The 22,097-nt window shown below is 38.3% G+C and overlaps 1 protein-coding gene across 3 annotated transcripts in view; it reads left to right on the top strand.

Moving 5' to 3' along the window:
- CPED1 (cadherin like and PC-esterase domain containing 1) overlaps window positions 1-22,097 on the top strand; it is a 284,575-nt gene that overhangs the window by 130,970 nt on the left and 131,508 nt on the right. For 2 of the 3 annotated variants that reach the window (XM_084897015.1, XM_084897014.1), the window contains 6 exons: window positions 183-287; window positions 1,765-1,934; window positions 6,239-6,309; window positions 8,213-8,263; window positions 11,807-11,993; window positions 13,227-13,395. In XM_084897015.1, the coding sequence (XP_084753141.1) occupies window positions 183-287; window positions 1,765-1,934; window positions 6,239-6,309; window positions 8,213-8,263; window positions 11,807-11,993; window positions 13,227-13,395 (753 nt within the window). The remainder of the gene's footprint in view (window positions 1-182; window positions 288-1,764; window positions 1,935-6,238; window positions 6,310-8,212; window positions 8,264-11,806; window positions 11,994-13,226; window positions 13,396-22,097) is intronic. The other variant, XM_084897016.1, reaches the window with a different exon arrangement.

Here is a 22,097-nt window from a genome sequence, read left to right as displayed (position 1 = left end):
AAATATGAAGTTACCTTCTATGCAGACACCATTGTCGTGGTTGGAGTTATTATGTATTAATTAGCATTCATTAATTAGCCCAGCTGTTTATTTACAGAGTAAAAAATTTCATTGGTTTGTCAAGTGGGCTGCCACTGGGCCATAGCAAATGCTTACGGGTTGTTTTTCCCCTCCTGTTGTAGGGTGAAAACTACAAAAAGGAACTGAATCGATGCCTATCTTTAGAGGAGATTAATTCAATGATGACTTTCATAAAGGAACTTGGGAGCTTGGGGCAGTTCCAACTGGTAAAACTAAAGTGCCATTTGATTCATCTTGATTACTGAGGTTATATAAATCAGCCAGGAACTGCTTGCTTTTGATTTTAACTTAGGTGAATATATTTCTGTAAGGAGCAGACATCTTTGTAAACTCCTTTCTTCTGTTCAGAGATATATAAAGATGAGAAGAATCCATATTCTTGAAGAGTTTATAAATAATATGTCTTATTAAAGCTAAAAGAATATGAGGTTGTTAAAGCTGCCAGGATTTGACCATTACTAAGGGGGAAATATACAAATTTTTCTACATAAGTTTTGCTTTTAGCTTTGGGATATTATCATGTGATAAATTTTTTTTCTGCTTCTGCCCTTTTTGTTGTATAAAATCAAATATTATTGAATATGTTAATATTTAAGAGTACTGACTAGTTTGTTATAACTCACACCAAAATAAGAAAATGTAAAGTAAGAAAGGAAGTGTAAATAACTAGAATAACTGTTACTGTTTTCAGCCTAAAAATATTATTATGTATTTTTTGTTCTATTAATTTATTGACTACAGAATAATTTATACATATATGTGCATTTTCAGTACTTGCTTTGTTTCTAGTTCTGCCACTTACATAGATAGATTATAATAAATTTGTATTTTTCTGCCTAAGATGCTTATATAAAACATTTTAACACAGCACTTTTAAAAATCCATTGGTGATATATTATTAATGGGTTTGAATCAAATATTTATTTGTTGCTACAAGAAATCATGTATTCATATGCTACTTGTGTGAGTTATAACCAATTTACTATTTGCTTTTTATAAGTTAGCCCCATATGTTGGAGGGTTCAAAGAAAGCTTATTGCCCCAAAGATAATTAAATGCTTGGATTATCATTTTAATTATTTGAAACATAGTATTATAGTCATAGCAGTTTGGCTTCATAATATACCAAGATAATCAAAGAGACCTGGCCTCAGTCTTCAGGAATTCATCACTTAATAATTAAGATACTGTGAATGTCAAGAACATCTCTTGGCAGTCTGTGAGGAAGAACTAAAGAATTTCTTCACAGGAGAAGGGGCATACAGCAATTTACATACTGTGAGAGCTGAAAAAGAATGCAGATAGTTTTTGGTAGGATTAATATATCTCACTTTGATATAATTCACTTATTACACAAGAGGATTCCTACCCTGCCTGACCCATCCTCTTACTGGGCTGTTTTCAGGTATCTGTAGGAAGGAGAAAACTATTTACATTCAATGAAAAGAGAATAAAAACTCAACCCATTTGGAAATATGATCATCAAAAAAAATGAGTGCCATATTAAAAGTGGCATTTACCTTGATAACTACACAGAAAATTACATTATGGTACTGAAAATGGATTTTTAATAAATACTGATTTTTAAATATCTGAATATAAACTATTTCCTTAGTAATGCTACCTTTATATTTATTGTATATCACTTATTCTGATATTCTGTCTTTGAATATTCCTTCTCAGCTCTTTCCATCAAGTTCTCCCAGTATTCAGTCTTGGATGCGTGAGTTTTATGTCACTGCAAATCCTATCGGAAAAGCTCGTTCTGTCCTGACCCAACACTCCTCTCTTTTAAATGTTTTCGAGCAATTTCAGCTCCTGGATAAAAAGGCACAATCACATTCATTGGAATGGTAAGAGAGCCACAAACTTGAATTGTGCAAGTCAAAAAAAATCTCTAGTCTAAAGATTGATTTCAAAGGCTTTGCCTAAATTAAAGCAAGCAACAAAAAACAAGTGTGTCCAAAAATTCATGCTCTGGAAAATAAGCTTCTTGAAATTATTGAAACCATAATGATTCCAGTGGTCTTCAAACACTGTAATAAAAATATATCCAACAGGGTTTCAAACCAACTGAACTTGACTCCACTAAAAAGTAATGCTTAAAGTTAAAAGTTTCAATCTAATTTCATTTCATAATATATGTCCTTGAGTTATGGGAACAGCAGGCAGAAAGAATTAGGTGAGATTTGTTTTATGAACTCTCAGTCAGAATTAGCCCGAGACGGTGTACGCATTTACTTAGATGGTTTTGGAGGCGTGACTTTTTTTCTGGGAAAAACTTACCAAAATTTATAAAAACGTCCCATTCTGCCACAATTTTTTCTTTTTTTAGAAGGTAGAACCTTAGAGGGAAACATTTGGCTGGAAGAAAGCTTTCCTGGCCCCCATCTTCACTTCCACTCTAATGAAGGAGTGAGAGGGAAGATGGGCCTGGTGGGCATATTAACCCCTCCTGGCGCTGGGGAATAGGGCAGTGCCCAAGGCCTGAGCTAGGTAGAATGGTGGAAGGAAGGGAAGATTTGGCTTTTCTGTGGCCAGGAAGAAGTAAGCCTGTGGGGATGAAAAATGAAGGCCATGGTAGTCATTGGTCTCTTGCCATTGCCCTTAGGAAGGACATCTGATGACTTGGATTGCATTTCCTTCTGCCCAGGGAGCGAGAGAACGCAATTCTATAAGAAGCTTGTTGTTTTGTCTGTAATTCAAAAAATACAAATCATTATATATTTGAAGAATTCTCTCTCAGGATAAGAAATCACTTTAGTTGTCACAGCTTTATGAAGTGGGTCTTATTCCCCCATCCTCGAAAGCAGTAGGCCTGCCCGAAGGGTTTGCTTGTTTGAGAGTTAGGTTTTAAACAGCATAGCTCAGTGCTCCGTTGCTTGTCCCTTGCACTCACTGAAAACATCCAAAAGGTCTCCTATGTCATTGCTGATGGGGGAAGAGCAGACTTGATTAGTCAGGAAGCCTATTTAATTACTGTTTGTTACGTTCCCTTGAGTTACGCAAGCTTTGGAAAGGTTGTTTCCCGATAAATGGGTTTTTGTTTGTTTGTTTGCTTGTTTGTTTTTCGTTCATGTTTCACATATGTTGTAAAGTTAACCAATGAAGTTACCTTAAATTCAGAATATTGAATTTACCCTGAGCCCTAACCCTAACCCTAGCCCTAACCCTAACTTGTTCCCTTTCAACAAGGAAAGTTTCTAATCATTGCTGTTGAGTGCAGTTAGCAAAGGTCAGAACTTTTGGAATCAGACAGACTCAAAAATCCCAACTTTGGAGTATATCCATTTCAGCAGGTAAGTTTTGACCCCTCCGAGACTCTTTCCTCGTCTGTAAAATATGGGTTGGACTACCTACCAGGCATTGTTTCAGAGGATTGCATAAGAGAACTTGCGTGTACCAGTGTGTAGTGTGTTGTGTTGCAGGCGGGTGTAAATAGCAGTGTGCTTTCCTTTTCATGTTTCTATACCAGTGGTCAGCAAACCATGGCTTGCCGCTATGTTGACTAATGAGTTTGCTGACCACTGTTCTATACCATCCAAAGTTCACTTTATCATCAATAGTGGGGGAGATATTTTGTTTTTGTTTTTATAGGAAAAGCAAGATAAAATGGACAGATTTATCTAAATTAACATTGAGGCAAGTAACCTTCAGATCTCCATTAGGAAGCAATTCGTAAATTGCTCTTAGAATAATTTGAGAAAGAATACTCAGTTCTAATTACCTTGAAATTTACCTGTGAGCATATGTTTCTTCAAGTGTGATCCATGCTGCAGTATGAGCATGCACATGGTACACATTTGTGAGATGAGGAAACTAACGTCCTGAGCATGTGGGCGGTTTACTCAAGCCGCACAGCTAACAGAAACAGGTGACCTTCACGAGCATGGTAAGGTGCCTTGTCCCAGCACCTAAGGCAGGCAGACAGGGCGGTGAGGTGAGGAGCAGGCATTCATCACTGTCCTTATCTCCACAATGGTCACCTCCAGATTTTTTTCCTACAGAAAAAGCCAATTTAACATCTTTTTACTACTACCTGTGGGGGTTATTGAGGTCATCCTTTATTTTATGTTTTTTTTGGGGGTGACATTGGTTTACAAAACCATACAAGTTTCAAGTGTACAATTCAACCAAACATCATCTGCATGCTGCATCTTCTGTCTGTCCCCCCATTTGCCCACCTCCACCCGGCCCCCACCCCCTTTCCCTCTGGCAATGTGTCTGTGTGTTATGTACATTGTTTTGGGGCTAATCCCTTCAACCTTTTTCATCTAGTCCTCCCTCCCCCGCCCCTCTGACAGCTGTCAGTCTGTTCCACGTATCCATGCCCCTGTTTCTGTTTTGCTTGAAATAAAGATCAACTGCCTATAGCAACAAGGTGAAAAGAGATAAAGTCAGAAAAGCAACAGTTCAGAAAAGTGACAGGTATTCCTGTGTCCCGAGGCTCAGAATACAGAGGTTCCCAACAGAATTAGTATAAATCGGACAGAATGTGCACTCTCTGCTAATGTTGACTTCACTTGAAACAGAGTGTTGCTCTATTCACATGCTTGCCATGAAAACTCTCCTTTTGAAAACATTATTTATTCACAAAATTAAATGAGAAGTCACTGCAGGTTGCCTTAAAACATCTCACTCCACGAAGAGCGTAACCTCTCCAAAATCCAGTTTGCATGTAGGTCAGAGTTGCATCTATTATGAGCTTCATTTCGAGTTTTTGCTTCAGATGAGCTCAGAGATTTTCAATTAAACGTATCTCACCCCATGCTTGCTTTATCTGTTGCTTCATTCCTTGGAAGAAGGGAAATACAGTTGACCTTTGGACAACATTGTTTGGAATTGCACAGGCCCACTTATTGTAGATTCCGCCCCCCCGCCCCTCGCCAATAAATACACTCAGCTGTCAGTATCTTTGGTTTTTGCATCTATAGATTCAACCAACCATGGATCAAAAACAATATTTTCAGACCCCCAACCATGGATTTCTAACCGCAGTTTCCCAACTGCAGATCGAAAATGTTACTTTTCGTTGTGGTTGGTTGACTCCTTGGATGCAAAAGGCCAACGGTAGTTAAGTTTTGGGCGAGTCAGAAGTTGTACGTGGATTTTCAATTGCACATAGGGGTGAGCTCCTAACTTCTACATGGTTCCAAGTCAACTGTATTTTAAAATTAGTTGCAGACATTGTTTTTTTACCCCTAATTAGTTCATTACACACACACACACACACACACACACACACACAAAATAAGTAAATAAATAAAGTGCAATAAAAGCATTACACAGTAGGAATATTTTTAATTCCTAGATTCTTCTTAATTTCCTTATGTGATGTTTATATTTTGAAGGAATTGAGTGTGGCTTATTCATCTCTTCCACAGATATTAATCAGCACATATCTGGGATGATAAATATGTATAAGATGTAATTATGCACAGAGCATTTGATTTAATTCTAATAGCATCCCTGTGATGTCGGGCCAGTATTGTTATCTCTATTTCATTGGAGTAGAAATGGGGATTCACAACAAAGCACAGGAAAGTCGAGTCACATCATGCCAGGTACTCTTTATTTCATGGCCAGCAATTTTTCTGTCTGCAATTTAGATTATTTCGTTCCAAAATTGGAAGATTTAAGGGGCAATCTGGCCAAGCATTTACTTATTCAACAGAAAAATGAGGCAAACACACCACGATCTAACTAACCATTATCACTCACTCCTGTTAACCAGAGATTAAGGATGGAAGCCTTGGCAAGCCTCTCTGCATGGCACCCTTACATTACTTAGATTATATGTGTGTTTGTCAGGCTTTTTGCTTCAAGATGGTAACTTCAGCCAAACGGATTCCAGGAAGAATGTGTGTTCCCGAATCTCTTCTGTTGGACCCCAGCTATCAGAGATTGCTTGCTTTTGGCCTGAAGAGTGACTTTTCCCCTGGTTTTCTTCAAATGCGCTTCTGCTGATTAGAGATGATGAGATTTCCACCCACCTCGTTCGAGACAAGATTGCCAGTTCAATGAAATCCAGAAAGTGTTTCTTTGTGTTCAGCAAAAGCACTGTGCCTGCACATTAAAAAAAAAAAATGTGTGTTTGATGTAATTCCTGTGATTTTGTTCATTTCATTGATAGAGCTGTTTGGCCTTGCACTTGCAGGCATTCCTTCGCGAAGGATGAGAACATTGAAAAACCACAAATGCCACTTGGTGCAACTGAACATAAAAAAGGTAAAAGGATAGTCTCACCCTTAATTGAACATGAAAATTGGCATTGCGTGGGCAAAACACACATAAAAATTGTTTAGCTTCACTAGCAATCTAAAATGAAAATTAAACAAGGAAATGCTGTTTCCCCAACTCTATTATTCTTAAAAATAATAGAGTTGGGGAGAGTGAAGAGAAATAAATATTCTCATGCTACTGGTAGCTGTATGAGTCAGAACCTTTATAAAGGACCATCTAACAACATATAAGAAAAGCTTTGAAGTAATTCTTTTTTATAGTATATGTTAACTTTATTTTTTTAATTGGTTTCAGAGAGAAGAAGGGAGAGAGAAAGAGAGATAGAAACATCAATGAGAGAGAAACATCCATCAACTGCCTCCTACATGCTCCCTACCGGAGATCAAACCCACAACTTGGCCTGTACCCTGAACAGGAATCAAACTGTGACTTCCTGGTTCATGCGTCAACACTCAACTACTGAGCTACACCAGACGGGCAAGTTATTCTTTAGACCAGAAATTTCACTTCTGGATATTCATTTTAAGGAAATCATTTAAAATGTATACAAAATTAATTACAAAAATTATTAATAAGTAAAAAAACACACACATCACTATTGCAATTCCAGTGAATCCAATAAAGAAAATAAAAAAAGCTGTAAGCATCCAATAAAATACTATAAATACAGTGTTTCCCAAAGTGTGGTATGCGTGCCCCCAGGGGTACGGGAAGAGTTTGGTGGGGGTACGCATTGCACCCAAGTTTGGTGGGGATATGCACTGCACCGTGCTTAGCTGCGCCTAATTCTATGTTCTCATGAGTATGAGGGGTACTCAGCGTTATGAAAATTATAGAAGGGGTACACATATGTCAAAAGTTTGGGAAACACTGCGTAATATTGTAGGAGTATATTTATGATCTTATATATATTTTTGATATATTGTTAAGTGGGGGGAAAAAAAAAGGCAGCATGAGTCTCAAGGAAAATTAATGGTGATTTTTTTATTTCATCTCTTGTATTTTAGTTATAAATTCTAATTTTTTTCTTTCTTTGACTCTATTTGATTTTCTAATTTTTTCTTTCTAAAAAATACTAACTCTTGGTTGCAAGAAAAGAAAAGAAAATTGTTATTTTAAAAATAAAAAGAATATATCTAAATTTTTTTTAAATCAAAGTTTTCTTACTACAAATCAAGGTTTAATCCAATACAATGGTTCCGAATGTGTGGTCCCCAGACTGGCACCATCAGCATCACTGGAGAAACTTGAAAAATTCCGATCTAATGAATCAGAATCTCTGGGTATGAAACCCAGCATTCTGTGTTTAGCAAGCCTTTCCCATGATTCTAGGCACACCAAAGTTTGAAAATCACTGCTTCAGTAGAATGAATGAGTAGGCCCAGTGAAGAACTGATGGTGAGCTGAAATTCCGTTCTACTCTCTCCCATCAGTTTGTGCTTTTTAAAATGAATGGCTTAAGCATTCAGTGTTCTTATTCACTCATTTGTACCATAAATATTTATTCAAAAGTATTTTAATTCAGAAATTAAGAGAAAGTATCAGTTGACCCAACTAGGATGGAATTGCTGTAATTCTAGTAATTTGGGAAATATAGCCACAGGGTTATTGAACTGGAAGGAATCATGAGAGATCACCATGAGGCAATGAATGGCATTTAGACAGTTCATATTGCCCCCTTAACATTTCCCTATTTGAAATAATCATTCTTGTGAGATTTGAACCAAATAACTTGTTTTGTTTTACTATAGTTTTCACTTTAATTTACAAGTACTTTCTGATGTCATAAAGTTAAATAATAAATATGGTTTATTTGATTGAGCTGTGTTTGAGATTCCTGAATTTGTATTTTTAAATTCTGATTATGTTTTAAATGTATACTTTCTAGTTGTGGTTCAACAAATTATGAATGCAACCATAGAAGTGCACTGCAGCAATGGTGAGTACCTGTGGGTGGTTTCTGCAACCCTAACAGGCACAGCTCTGCTTTGAATAAATCATCACTTCATTTTGTTTGTTTTTCTTTAAATTTCTAATTTATCTTTGTTGTTGAAAGTCATACAGGTATACCCTTTTTCCCCATTGACCCATTCCAGCCTACCTCCCCTTCCTGGGCCTTACCACGTTATCTGTGTCTATGGGTTATGCATATAAAGTCTTTGGTTAATCTCTTCCCACCCATCCACCCCCACCTTCCCTCACATTCAACAGTCTGCTCCATGTTTCTATGTCTCAAGATTTATTTTATCAGTTTAGTTTGTTTTTTAGATTTCACATGTGCCTGAGATCATGTGGTACTTATTTAGCAAAATATTTGTGTATCTTTAGGCTATTAATTTAAATAGAATTTCAGAAGATATGAGATTTCTGAATGAGTCAATATCTATCACTTTTGCATAAAAATATTTTATGTTTATTTGTTTAAGATCAGTATATTCCAAACTCATTTTGAAGGGCCCTGTGGGTGCAGCTTTTCCTTGGGGGCTGCTCAAGTGGACAAGCTTAGCTCCTCTGCTTTCTATGGACATTGACTTTTAGGACTCTCCCTACAGGATTGAGAGTCTGCTGTGTGTTGGGCTCTAGGCTGATGAAGTATTAGGAAAGCCCTTTACATCTCTGGTCTTCTTCTTTCTCATTTATAAAATGAAGCGACTATTAAAGATTCTCTCTCTCTCTCTCTCTCTCTCTCTCTCTCTCTCTCTCTCTCTCTCTCTCTCTCCTCTCCCTCTCCCTCTCCCTCTCTCTCTCTTTTCAGTTTCCAGGTAACATGATGTAGATACTGTGAAAATGTCAGATATGTTCTTCACCCTTTTCATGCCAATAAAAACAAGCCTGACCTATGTCTTCACAATTAATCTTCCTACTTTTATGGCATGAGATTTTAAAGATAACTTAATAATGCCTCAGGACAGGTGGGGTTGCATTTCAGAGTCTAGGCTGTTCTCGTGTTTAATCTGAGTTATGATTATCTCTCAAGAGGGCAATAAAAGTCTGCGGTTTAGAGAGACATGTTAAAAGCAACCAACTCTTCAAGTAGCTTTTCCATATGGACTTGCCAAGTAGATTACGCAGCCTGCTACCATCCTGGGTTCTCCGTAGGCCCCAGGTAAGCAGGCCAGACAAGCTGGGCCTGGGGTGGAGAGGGTGCCAAGGAAGCAACACGTGTCTGTGGCAGCGACACGGGTGATTCAGTTGAATGTGACGTCAGACATAAGTCAGCTTTCAAGCAGGGGTTTACAGTGCAGCACATAAGCCGGAGGTGAAGTTTCTGATGAAACCCGATACAAGGACCTGTTCAAATCTTGCTTAAAAGTAGGATTATGCATTTTACGTCATGGAGGGCTGTTTCAGTGCTGCAATGGGAGAGCCTCATTGGACACTTCCACTGTTAAGTGACAGTGTCAACTACAGTGACATGAACCCTCCATGACTGATAAAAATATACACTAAATTGAAGTACACCTCCTATAATATTATTTTTTGGGGAAGAAAAACCACACAAACAAACACTTTCCATATTGTTATTTAGTTAACTGGGCCTGAGCATCGGAGGGGAGCGCAAGCATTTAAATACCCTTCGTGCCCAGGACATGGTCCTCTGGGAGCGCCTTTCCTCCCTCGGAGCCACCTGGTGGGCAGTGCCATGTCAGGTCACCGTCGCCACTTCATCAGCCCTCAGCACCCACAATAGCCTGTTTGTCCTGTGCTGATCTCGGTGCCTTGAACCCAGACTATGTCCAAAAAAATGCTTTGAAGAAAAAATGCATTCTTAACAAGCAGTTGAATTAGAATACAAAGGTATGGGCCTTTTCAAGATGAAATCTAATAACATAACCTCGCCCTCATTCTTTTGTGTTTTAATTTATTATAAAATATTTAGGACCTGGTGTGATCATCAGAATTATGGTGCAATCTACCCTCATCAATCAGCCAGCTGGAATTTTTGTGCAACAAGTAAAATTAATCAGGCTGGTAGCTTACTCAATTCACTGACTTCCTCAACTAAATTGACTAGTGGTTTGTGTTTTGGTTTTTTTTTGTTTTTCATCAAGAGTTTTTCCTACAATGAAATTACACGATAGCAGTTGCATTATTAATGGCCCTAATTTATACCTGAATAGTTTTTCCTTCCACTGGCTGAGAAAAGCATAGAGTGTAGGTCAGAAACGTACAGACTGTTTTCGTTTTCATCGTCTTAATGAACAATGGGAGCTATACTGTGACCTCGTTCTCGGAACTAGAATAACATATTCCTAAGGATAGTGGTGCCCCTCTCTGTGGATTTGGTGGTGCCTCTCCATGTCTGTCAAAGAGATAAAAAATGTTATTGCTGAAGCACAAATCTAGGATAAAAGAGGAGATGCAACAGCGAGAAAGACAAGGAAGAGATTGTGCAACGCCTGCTTCATTTGGGGGTTGAGTTAAATTCTGGAGGTGATGAGAAAACATTAAAACACTGAAGACAAATCATTAGATTTGCTGTTGGAAATTCATGGTGATCGCCATATTAAAACGAAGGAAGAGGCAACAGTTAATAAGATAATCATTGTTTTAGGTTCAATTGTATAACTTCCCGCAGTGAATTCTGTTATCTTTTGGTTGCCAAATTGTTAAACATCACTGAATATTGTATTTTAAAGGCAGAGTGAAGACACTTTCATTTTACCAATTTTTATAGGAATTCTTTTTTTTTTTTTTTACATTTTTCTTTACTGAAATCTTGTCGGTTGGAATGCATTTATGGAATTGAAGACTTGTCAATATTTTTGCAAAACACTTGCTAAGCTTCTTTTGAGTAATTTGGTTACTCCAAGTATGAACACAATATAATTTAGAGGCAGCTGGTAGTTTTGCTTGTTAAGATAATTTTGTAAAAATTGGTCTACCAAATAATAGAAACATTCTTTAAAATGGCTTAGAATCAATGGTATGAAGTAATATGTCAATTCTCTAATAGGATTGAGCAGAAAATAGCCTTTTCTTCTTACACTTCACTGTACTTTTTTAGGTTGAGGTGCCTGGGTGGGGAGGGGGGCAGGGTCCCTGTGATGTTTGGTGTAAGAGCTGAGTGTTTGGTATAAGATTGGAGTACACATTATTTGCTCCATCCTGCTGCCTACAAGCTACTTTATCAATCCAATGACAGTTTAATGACACTTCCCGGTAAGAAATTCTCCTCATTCCCTGCTGGTTCTCTTCTGTCACCACCCCACGGAGTCATCACCCCAGATTCACTATTGCTTAACATATGCAGTAAATGCCATGAACATGTTATCAATCCACTGGAGAGATATTTTCCCACCTCCTGTGCCTTTAAAGCTTAAAGGGCTGAACAAAATATATGATCTCTGTGACACCAAGTAAAGTCAATAGCTGTTATATGAGCCAAATTCTACAAAATTTGACAAATAAAAGTCACAAATCTACTCTGACCAATTTTCTTTTCCTTTTCATAAAACAAAAACAAAAACAAAACGCACAGATGAAGACATACAATGTCATATCAAGCAGATCTTCACACAGCCACATTTGGAGCTAAGTCCTGAATTTAACCCAAAGATCAAAGATTATTACTCTGAAGTCCCTTTTGATGTGGTGACAGTGACGATTGGAGTGGAGACGTCTAACTGTCTGTGCAAGGTGTACCTGCATGAACGGGCAGGGCCCAGGTATGGAGTGCTGCCAGGCTGCGCGAAGATGTCACAGTGGGAAACAGACATCTGAGGCAACCTTTGCAGGTGGTTCGTGAACGCGGAGGCATGAGATCCACGGGAGTGACTAACGGGGTGTGAAATCTCTCCACTGCTCAGGTGTCCTGTGGTTACAAAGAACACATCAGTGCTCTCCCGATCTGTTATAGAATCTTGGTCACCATGCTTTAACAGGAGTGGATCTTGTGATATGGAATATCAAAGAGGACCCAGTCAGGGAGAAGTTAGTTTATCATTGTCCTCGTGATTTTAGATTGCTAAGGAGTTAATCGCTCCAAACAGTGGCCTCCCACCAACCCAGCTCCTCAAGTTTTTGAATATTCAGGGATTGATTACTTAATAAACATGTTGTGGACAGAGTCACATTAACTTTCATTGTCTCCCTGGGATTTTGTCCTCCTGACCCTTTTGAAAGCCACCAACTATTTTGTTTGTAATTTTTTTTAATATGTTTTTTTTTAATTTATTGATTTTTTTTTACAGAGAGGAAGAGAGAAGGATAGAGAGTTAGAAACATTGATGAGAGAGAATCATTGATCAGCTGCCTCCTGCACATCCCCCACCGGGGATGTGCCCGCAACCAAGGTACATGCCCTTGACTAGAATCAAACCAGAGACCTTTCAGTCCGCAGGCTGACGCTCTATCCACTGAGCCAAACCGGTTTCGGCTATTTTGTTTGTAATTTTGAACAGGAGATGAAACTTTTTAATATTTGTGTCCATAGCAATGAAGACACTTCTGTTCCCAAGCTGTAGGGAAAGAAATGCTGTTGTAGCCCTGGGGGCCAAGAAAACGTGGCAGACAGAAGAGGAATGAGCCAGACGAAGCTGGGTCCCAAACCTGACTCTCCCATGTGACTCTGGGCAATTTGTTTTCTGGTTCTATGTTATGTTCCCTGTATTTAAAATGAGGACAGTCATGGTTTTGTGTAGAGTTGCTGTGAGTCTTAAATGAGATAATGGATTACCCTGATGGGTGGTTAATAAATATTAGTTTCCTTTCCTATATTTATAGGAGACATGACTTGCTTAGCAAGAGAACTCTTAGCATACCAACCAAAGTACTGGGAAACAGAAGTGAAAATATCGATTTCAAATGTTAGGTTTCTTGTGAAATTGTACAGACCAATTGCAGGCAGTTACGATTGATGCATGAATTCGTTTGGGCTGAGTAGACGTTTCTCTCTCCAGCTTTGCCAACTACCCTCTGGGCTTAGGGACAAACAGAATCTCAATGCTCGTGGTGGACGAGTCTCCAGCCCAGGGGGAGACCCTGATCACGTACAAACTCACCATCCATCGGGAAGACCGTCCAAGTCTGCCCTTGTTTGAAGACTTCACGGCATGCGGTTTTGTGCAGGTAAGTGGATTTTACGTTCGCACTTGGATTGACTTGGAAGTGATGTTAACCCAGGTGAAAAAAGCCAAATGAAAATTGTTTTAGGGGGTCTAGGGGGAGTATGTCTTTCAATCCAAACTGTGGTCTCATTTCAAAAAGGCAAGAGTCTCAGCCAGGTATCTAAGATACCCTGTTATGAGTGGTTTTCGTTTTAATGGGGTGGCTTCTCCATGCACCGACGGAAGTCAGTGGATCTATTGTGGTTAATATAAAAAATGTCTGAGCACTCACACTTAGCTACGAAATTGGTTTTATATTTCCCTTTTAAATTGTGCTGTGTTTCTTGGATTTGTCCCTGGATCTACTTTGAAATTTTAAACTACTTTCGGCAGAATTTATTTTAAAGAAGGAGAGGAAAATTTATGGGACTGTTTTACAGATGGGATACCCAATGAATGAGATTCAATTTGCTTGGGTAGATATATTTTGAATTCACTTCTCATGCCTTGATCGTTCTGAAAAGCTGTAGTTTCTCTTGTGAGCGACACATCCTGTGTTTTAGCCTATTGATTTTGGAGGAGGGTAAACATTGCCCAGAGACTTTGTCTTGTTTGATGATTCTCTCCTCAGTTTCTCCCCCACACCCACCCACCCTTTTTAGGATTCTAAGTATAAACTTCTATATTTTCTTACGTCATATACCCTCCCTATGGGTGATTCTAGGGAAGTAGTAATTGGCACTATTATCATATGTACTGATCCACTCAGCAAGTATAATTAAATGCATCATGTTACAGGGACTTTTTATGCCACTTGGAGCATTGAAGGCACAGAGGGTCAGTAAGAGAATAATGACCCGCAAGGATTCAGTGAGTGGTATGTATATACCATGTTTTCTTAAATGTAGTGGCCAAGTGCAGTATCCTCCCCCTCTCTTCTCATCACCATCACAGTCTCATCTGTCCCCCAGAGTTTAATACTGTTTCATAAGGGTGCCCATCACTGAGATGTATATTTTTTAAGGAAACATATACTTTTAATTTATGAACTACCACCGACTCAAAGGGGTTTTCATGTTAGCCTAAATATTGCTCTAAAGCAGGCAGGACAAAACCATTATTCTGAAAGATAGCAACAGGTGAACTTATAAGGTGGAAAAGATCAGGGTCCATGCCACATACATTTATGAAGCAATGGTTAAGCAAAAGCAAGTAGGCTTCTTTACGGTGGGACTTCTCTGCACCTTTCCTACATTGATTGAAATGGCAGATCTTCCAAAGGAGAAGCTACGGTGTGTAGCATTTCCAAACCTGTTGGACATTCCCTCTGTGCAATAGCTACTAAATATGCTTCTGTGCAAACACTGGGCTAGACGATGGAGACCACTGGAAAACATGTTCCTCTCAGTGATCACGTTCTGGTTTGCTTTACTTGGGGAAGTAATCCTTTCGAGCCCAAGAGAGTAAACTATTGCAAGCGGGTGCTGCTGTCCTTCAGAAAGCCAACAGGAAGAACTGCCTGAGGAAGTCAAGCGGGGAAGTGGGGAGAAGGCCCCTCTACACAAACCCAGAATCCTTAGGTGGGATGAGTGAGGGCGAGAGGGGCCAACGGAGATTGGGAGCCAGAGCACTAGGTAATTCCTTGGTCTGGTGGTGGCATCTGCTATTTTTTCTGACGTTTGCAACTCTCCATGATCTAGGGCAGTGTTTCCCAAACTTTTGACATATGTGTACCCCTTCTATAATTTTCGTAACGCTGAGTACCCCTCGTACTCATGAGAACGTAGAATTAGGCCCAGCTAAGCACGGTGCAGTGCATATCTCCACCAAACTTGGGTGCAATGCGTACCCCCACCAAACCCTTCCCGTACCCCTGGGGGTACATGTACCACACTTTGGGAAACACTAATCTAGGGGAAAAGGAATCAAGAAAAATTGTCAGAAGCTGATATAGAAAGGCACAAGATATCTTAATATTAGTTGTCTTTGTAATCGCTCAAAGCTGTAAACAATTCAATAAGAAAAGGGATAAATAAATTCAACAAAATATTATTGAGATATTTGTGTGTATTCTCAAAATGGAGGAATCTCCAAAACACTATGTTGAGAAAAAGAAGCCAGACATAAGACATACTATATTACATTTATATGAAGTTTAAGAATAGATAAAACTAACTTAAGGTGATAGAAATCAAAATAGCGGTTACCTAGAAAGTATGGGTACCTCTAAGCGTGAATGAATTGTTTTGGCAAATATCTTAACCTGAGCGGGGTGGTTACATAGCTCCCCAAAACCATTTGGTATGTAGGTATGTAAAAATTAATTAATTAACTATGCTTTTAAGATTTATGTAATTTACTGTATATAAAATGTATTTGGCTATTATAAATTATTTATTTGAATATAAATTATACCTTAAAAACATAAGATAAAAACATTTGTGGGTAAGTAGCTATTACTTTCCAAGATATGTCTCCATTCTTATATATTATATTGATTAGGACCAGTTAATTACTGTGCAATTATGTTAGACAATAGATTATATTAGGCATTTGTTACTATGATCTGAAGGAAAATATTAGATATTTTTTGGGAGATGTGTCCTACACGTGATTGAAGGAAAGTATTTCAGTCATTTATAAGAATAATTTCCAGGTCTTAATTAAAAGTTTTTGTGTGGTTCCTCAGCAGTACTGTATTCTATAACATGGAAAGATGTCTAATGAGCATTAGTATTTTTTAGCCTTCCTTTCATTAAACTGTCAAATGACTGAACAGGTAGCGAATAAATAATGTAGATTATTTTAGCCCCTTCCTCAGGAACTGAGAGAAGTCAATCTCAGAGTTTTTCTCACCAGACACTCCCATTAAAATCCTAATCCAGAGACCTTTTCCTTATTTCTCCTTTAGGTTTACTTTCATTAGGTTTCACTGCAAGTTGAATCCATGTTGAAGTTTAGCATACAAAGAGTGATGGTTAAACGTTCCTACCTCCTATCACTTCTTAGGTATTTCAGAATTTCCAGTGAAGTTAATATTAATAGCTAACTAGAAATGCCTTATGAGACTTAAAAAACTTTTGGTCTTCAGAATAGTCGTTTTTATTTTCTGTCAACATCCAGTGTCTCCCTTCATTGTATTCCTAAGGCTGAAGTCCAGAGTCAACAATGGCAAAAAAAAATGAGAGGCTGTTCTAGTGGAATCTCCAAAGCCTTATGTGGAACCTAAAAGGAAATGGATTAAACTGTAATTATATCTTATCTGTTGGTTAAGGGGGAAAATTACAACTCCTCCTTGCATTTCAAATTAGATTTTGGTCTAATGGGCTCAATTATTAAATTTTAAACAAATGTAAGAAGCAATCTGCCTTCAAATAACCAAAAAGGAGAATCTAATTTGTGGTTAATCAGCTTCTTAATTTCTCCTTCCCTCGTTCTCTCAACTTCTTTCTGAATGCCAATTACTCACTTGATCCTCTCACCAAAGACAGACAGTAAAGATAAAGCAAATATAAGGCTTAGCAGTCAATTAAAAAATCAATTACTTATGACTTTTTGGTGAATAATGAGCTAATTGAATTAATTTGTTAATAGACATTTGTATCTTTTATGTGCTCAAACATTAAGTGCCTACTTAGCCATAAATAACTATTCTAGTTTAGTGCCTGTTTCTAATTATGTTGTCAATTGGAAAGTATATGGTTATCACAGAAGCAACTCTTAGTTATGTTAGTACCAGTGAGGGAGAAAGAGTAGTTAACTTGTCTACATAAAACAACCAGATTTGGAACAAGGTTTCTCAACCTTGGCACTATTTTTTTTCTTTCTCATTTTTTTAAATTAAAGTATTATATGTGTACATACCTTACCAACCCCTCCCCTACTCCTATAAATGCCCTCCCCCCCAGAGTTTTGCGTCCATTGGTTATGCTTATATGCATGCATACAAGTCCTTCAATTGATCTCTTATCTCCCCCATATCTCCCTACCCTCCCCGCTGTAATTTGACAGTCTGTTTGTTTCTTTACTGTCTCTGTATCTATCTTTTTGTTCATCAGTTTATAATGTTCCTTATTATCCATAAATGAGTGAGATTGTGTGGTGTTTTTCTTTCATTGACTGGCTTATTTCACTCAGCATAATGTTCTCCAATTCCATCCAGGTCGCTGCAAATGATAAGAATTCCTTCTTTTTATGGCAGCATAGTATTCCATTGTGTAGACATACCATAGTTTTTTGATCCAATCATCTGCTGATGGGCACCTAGGCTGTTTCCAGAACCTCGCTATTGTAGATTGTGCTGCTATGAACATAGGGGTGCATATATCCGTTTTGATTGGTGTTTCTAGTTTCTTAGGATATATTTCTAGGAGTGGGATTACTGGGTCAAATGGGAGTTCCATTTTCAGTTTTTTGAGGAAACTCCATACTGTTCTCCACAGTGGCTGCACCAGCCTGCATTCCCAGCAGCAGTGCACGAAGGTTCCTTTTTCTCCGCATCCCCGCCAGCACTTGTCGTTTGCTGATTTTCTCAACCTTGGTACTATTGATGGTGGGCTGGATAATTCTTTGTTCTGGGGAACTATGCTGAGCATTGTCGAATGTTTATTTAACAGCATCCCTGGCCTCTACCCTCTAGATCCCATAGTCTGCCCCTCTCCAAGCGGTGACAACCCATAATGTCCTCTCAGAGGTGAAATCAATCCCAGTTGAGAATTACTGATAGAGACAAATGAAATCCTATTTTTCTACTTCTATTAATAATCCTCTAGTGGTATGAGTTATTTAGAGGTAATTCTTCAATGTTAAATGTTGAAGAGTCAGCCCTCCTATCTTTTTTTCATCAGTGATACTACTCTGATGTTCTTTATTCTACTTATTAATGGGCCTTCATTTCTGGCTAATGTGATTATGTTAAAAAAGCCATATAAGATACATATACTGTTATTTCATTTTGATTTACCCAAGTAGCATAATGTTTTGCTTAGGAAAAAAGATTTAGAAAGTAATAAACTGCTATTATGGCTGGGATATATCATGCTTAAAAATTAATAAAATATATTTATGTTCTAAGGAAATTAAGATACTAGGAAGAAATATTTATTTTAATATCTCTGTCTAAAAAAAAAATACATGGATAACAAAATAGCATCCACAGATGTTGATTTCCATAGATGATCTATGGTCTCATATGTAATTTGCCCCAAAAGTGTTTTGCCAAAATAAAGCCATAAATAGAATCTACATCATATAGCAGAAGTGTAGGAGAATATGTTTCATGGATTCATTTCTAGAAACAACTTTTATTTTAAAATAAATTGCTATTAATAAAAGAAAGATACCAAGGAAAGAGAAAATGCCAAGACTTGAAGAGAAGTCTTGTCCAGTATTTAGTGACCCGTCCATCTAAAACTGGCATTTGCTGCTTTCTTTAAAAAAATAATTAGTGATCTTGCTGAAACTAGTTTGGCTCAGTGGATAGAGCGTCAGCCTGCGTACTGAAGGATCCCGGGTTCAATTTCGGTCAAGGGCACATATCTTGGTTGAGGGCACATCCTCAGTAGGGGGTATGCAAGAGGCAGCTGATCGATGATTCTCTCTCATCATTGTTTCTAACTCTCCTTCCCTCTCTCTTCCTCTCTGTAAAAAATCAATGAAATATATTTAAAAATAATAATAATAATAATAATAATAATAATTAGTGATCTAAATGTTGAGTTATTAAATGATGTGTGAATGGCTCCAGTTTAGATAGCATTTGGAAAAGCTTTACAGTTTTCCCACATATTTTTTTGCACCTTCCAACACCACAGAGGACTATTACCAAACAATTCAAGTTATAGTTGGCTAATATGTTAGCAAATATCTTAATGAAAGAACAGAGAGCTTTTATCAATAATTAATGAATAAAAAGATTTGTTTGTTTCTAAAGTTGTAATATCAATGAAATGCTCATTCCAGTGGCTTACAGTTACCTTGCACGTCTCCATATTCCAGAGGAATGCGATTTAATTTTCAACGATAGCATCTGTTGTAGAGAAATGCTCAATAGTCAGACTTTGTTCTAGCTCTACAAAGAGTGTGAGAGCCTGTTTCCTCTGTGGAGATAATTTTATCAGAGCAAGTCTGCATCTTAACAAAGTACCCCCGGACATTTTCTAACCTCGGGCTTGGTTAAAAGCCATGGGCTGACTCTAAGGCTCATGCCCATAATGGCTCACAAGAAACCTGAGGTGAGGGTCCCGCTCTGCCTGGTGTAATTGGTTGTGGGGCCTAGTATAAGGCATTTAAGCTCCCTAAAGTCTGTTTCCCTCTCTTTAAGAACAGCACTAGTGATAGTACCTATTTTATAAAGTTGTGCTGAGGACTCAGATAATAAATGCGACGTTTTAGAATAAGTTTTGTGCATGATTCAATATTGAATCATCACCATCATCATGAAAAGTTTTATACAGATGTGCCTCTGGGGATACATGCAAGTGTATATAGAGAAGGAAAAAGGGGAGAAAGAACAGCAAAAAAATAGAAGCCAATAATACTGAGGATGCTGGAGGGTTTTTTTTTGGTTGTTGTTTGTTTGTTTGTTTGTTTGTTTTTTGTTGTGTGTGTGTGTGTGTGTGTGTGTGTGTGTTTATTGATTTCAGAGAGGAAAAAAGAGGGAGAGAGAGAAAAAAAAATCAATGATAGAGAGAATCATTGGCTGCCCCCTGCACACCCCCTACTGGGGATCAAGCCCACAACCAAGGCATGTGCCCTTGACCAGAATTGAACCTGGGTCCCTTCAATCCACAGGCCGACACTCTATCCACTGAGCAAAACCAGCCAGGGCAAGGAGGCTGGAGTTTTAAGGCATCGGGATGGGAGTACTGGTTGGGAGTCAGAAAGGACAGTGAGTGGCCGGGCTTTCCACAGAGCTGCAGTGATTACCTTCATGAGTCCTGGGCTCTGTCTGTGACAAAAACACTTAAAATTCTATTTTGCAACAATTTTTATTTGAAGATGAATATGTTGCTGTTATATATAGATAATATTTAATGTAAACTATAATTGAAAAATAAAATTTAAAAATAAGAGCATTTATCATTTAAAAACAAATCCTATCTGTTTTTATAGTCTATGAAGGAGAAACATTAAAAGTGACTTTAATGCTCTCCAGTACCATCCATATTGTTGCAAAGGGTAAGAATTCCTTCTTTTTTACAGCAGCATAGTATTCCATTATGTAGATATACTAGAGCTTTCTATTCCACTCATCTGCTGATGGGCACTTAGGCTAGTCTCAAATCTTAGCTATTGTAGATTGTGCTGCTGTGAACATATATCCTTTCTGATCATTATGCTAAACAAAATAAGCCAGCCAGAGAAAGATAAATATCACATGATCTCACTCATTTGTGTAATATAATGAACAACGTAAACTGATGAACAAAAATAGAACCAGAGACATAGAAGCATCGAGCAGACTGTCCAACCTATGAAGGAAGGCAAGGAGTAAGAGGGCAAGAGATCAACCAAAGGACTTGTATGCATGCCTATGAGCTTAACCAATGGACACAGACACCAGGGGGGTGAGGGCATGAGCTGGGGGATAGGAACGGCTGGAGAGAGGTCCATGAGGGGAGAAAGAAGACTCATGTAATACTTTAAACAAAAAGAATTTAAATTAAATAAAAAAGAGTGACTTTAATTATTGAAAAACACCAAATTAAAATAATAAAACAAAATGCATTTTTTTGGAGTGTTAAAAATGCTATGGATAGAGACTATTTTCATTAACTAAGAAGTTTATTTTTTCCCCTTTTAGTGTTAAAGGAAATTCAGGCATCTTCCTGGCCTCCTAAAAGTATTGTGTGCCCAGCACTGTTCCCGCTGTGCCTCCTGGGGAAGTCCCCACTCCCCCCCTTCACTGAGGGCTCTGTGGCAGAGGCATCCGTTCTATCACCCGTGACCCGGGCTGCAGGCCTTCTTTCAAGTCCCATTAAGTGCCCTTGACTTAGCCTTTGCAAGCGTCTCCAGTTCTGTGTTCAGGGACTGAGCAATTTTTCTCCGGCTTCTCCGAATCCCCAGGGCAGTGAGGACAGTGAGATTTTATTTCTAGGAACAGCTTGCACACCTAGACATTCTGCATGCAGAGGCCTCCTAAGTGGCCCGTGAGCTTTGACAGGCATCAAAGGCTGGCCTATTTCCGTTTAGCACAGTTTTCCTGAAAAGCAAGCGGTGGTGAGAATGATGTATTCTTTAATTCGTGATCTATTTAGGTGCGTATATAAGTTATCTTTCTGAGTTGCTGAAAAAGAATGATGTTGAACACTCAACCCATGAGTTTATGTAACTTACGGTCAGATAAATCACCATGCCAATAAAGCCTTTTGCTCAGCACATCTGTTCTCCATGTTTCTCCGAGCCACATCTGCTTCCTTTACATGAGGAAACAAACTTTTCCTACTGTTAGTGCGGTCATGCCAGTACAGAGTGTAAGAGAATGAGGTCTTCGTGGCGTCTGCCAGCAGGCAGATGAGTTTCCCCGGGGACAGCCTGCTGCCGGATACGCACGTTTTCATTTGAAGTGTCTGTCTTGGCATTCTGAGAATTAGACTTCTGATTTCTGAGCTGGATAGGGAAATAGAAAGGAACCATGAGAGATGTTTAAAGAAAATATTCCAGTTAGAGTAACCAGATTTCAACTGTGACATTGGAAACTTTGAAAGAGGTTGTGACCCAAAG

Source organism: Pipistrellus hanaki (genome assembly GCF_964339955.1).
Source record: "Pipistrellus hanaki genome assembly, chromosome: 10".
Classification (NCBI taxonomy): Eukaryota; Metazoa; Chordata; class Mammalia; order Chiroptera; family Vespertilionidae; genus Pipistrellus; species Pipistrellus hanaki.
The sequence above is the reverse complement of the archived record's forward strand: the minus strand, read 5'-3'. Positions and strand labels throughout refer to the sequence as shown.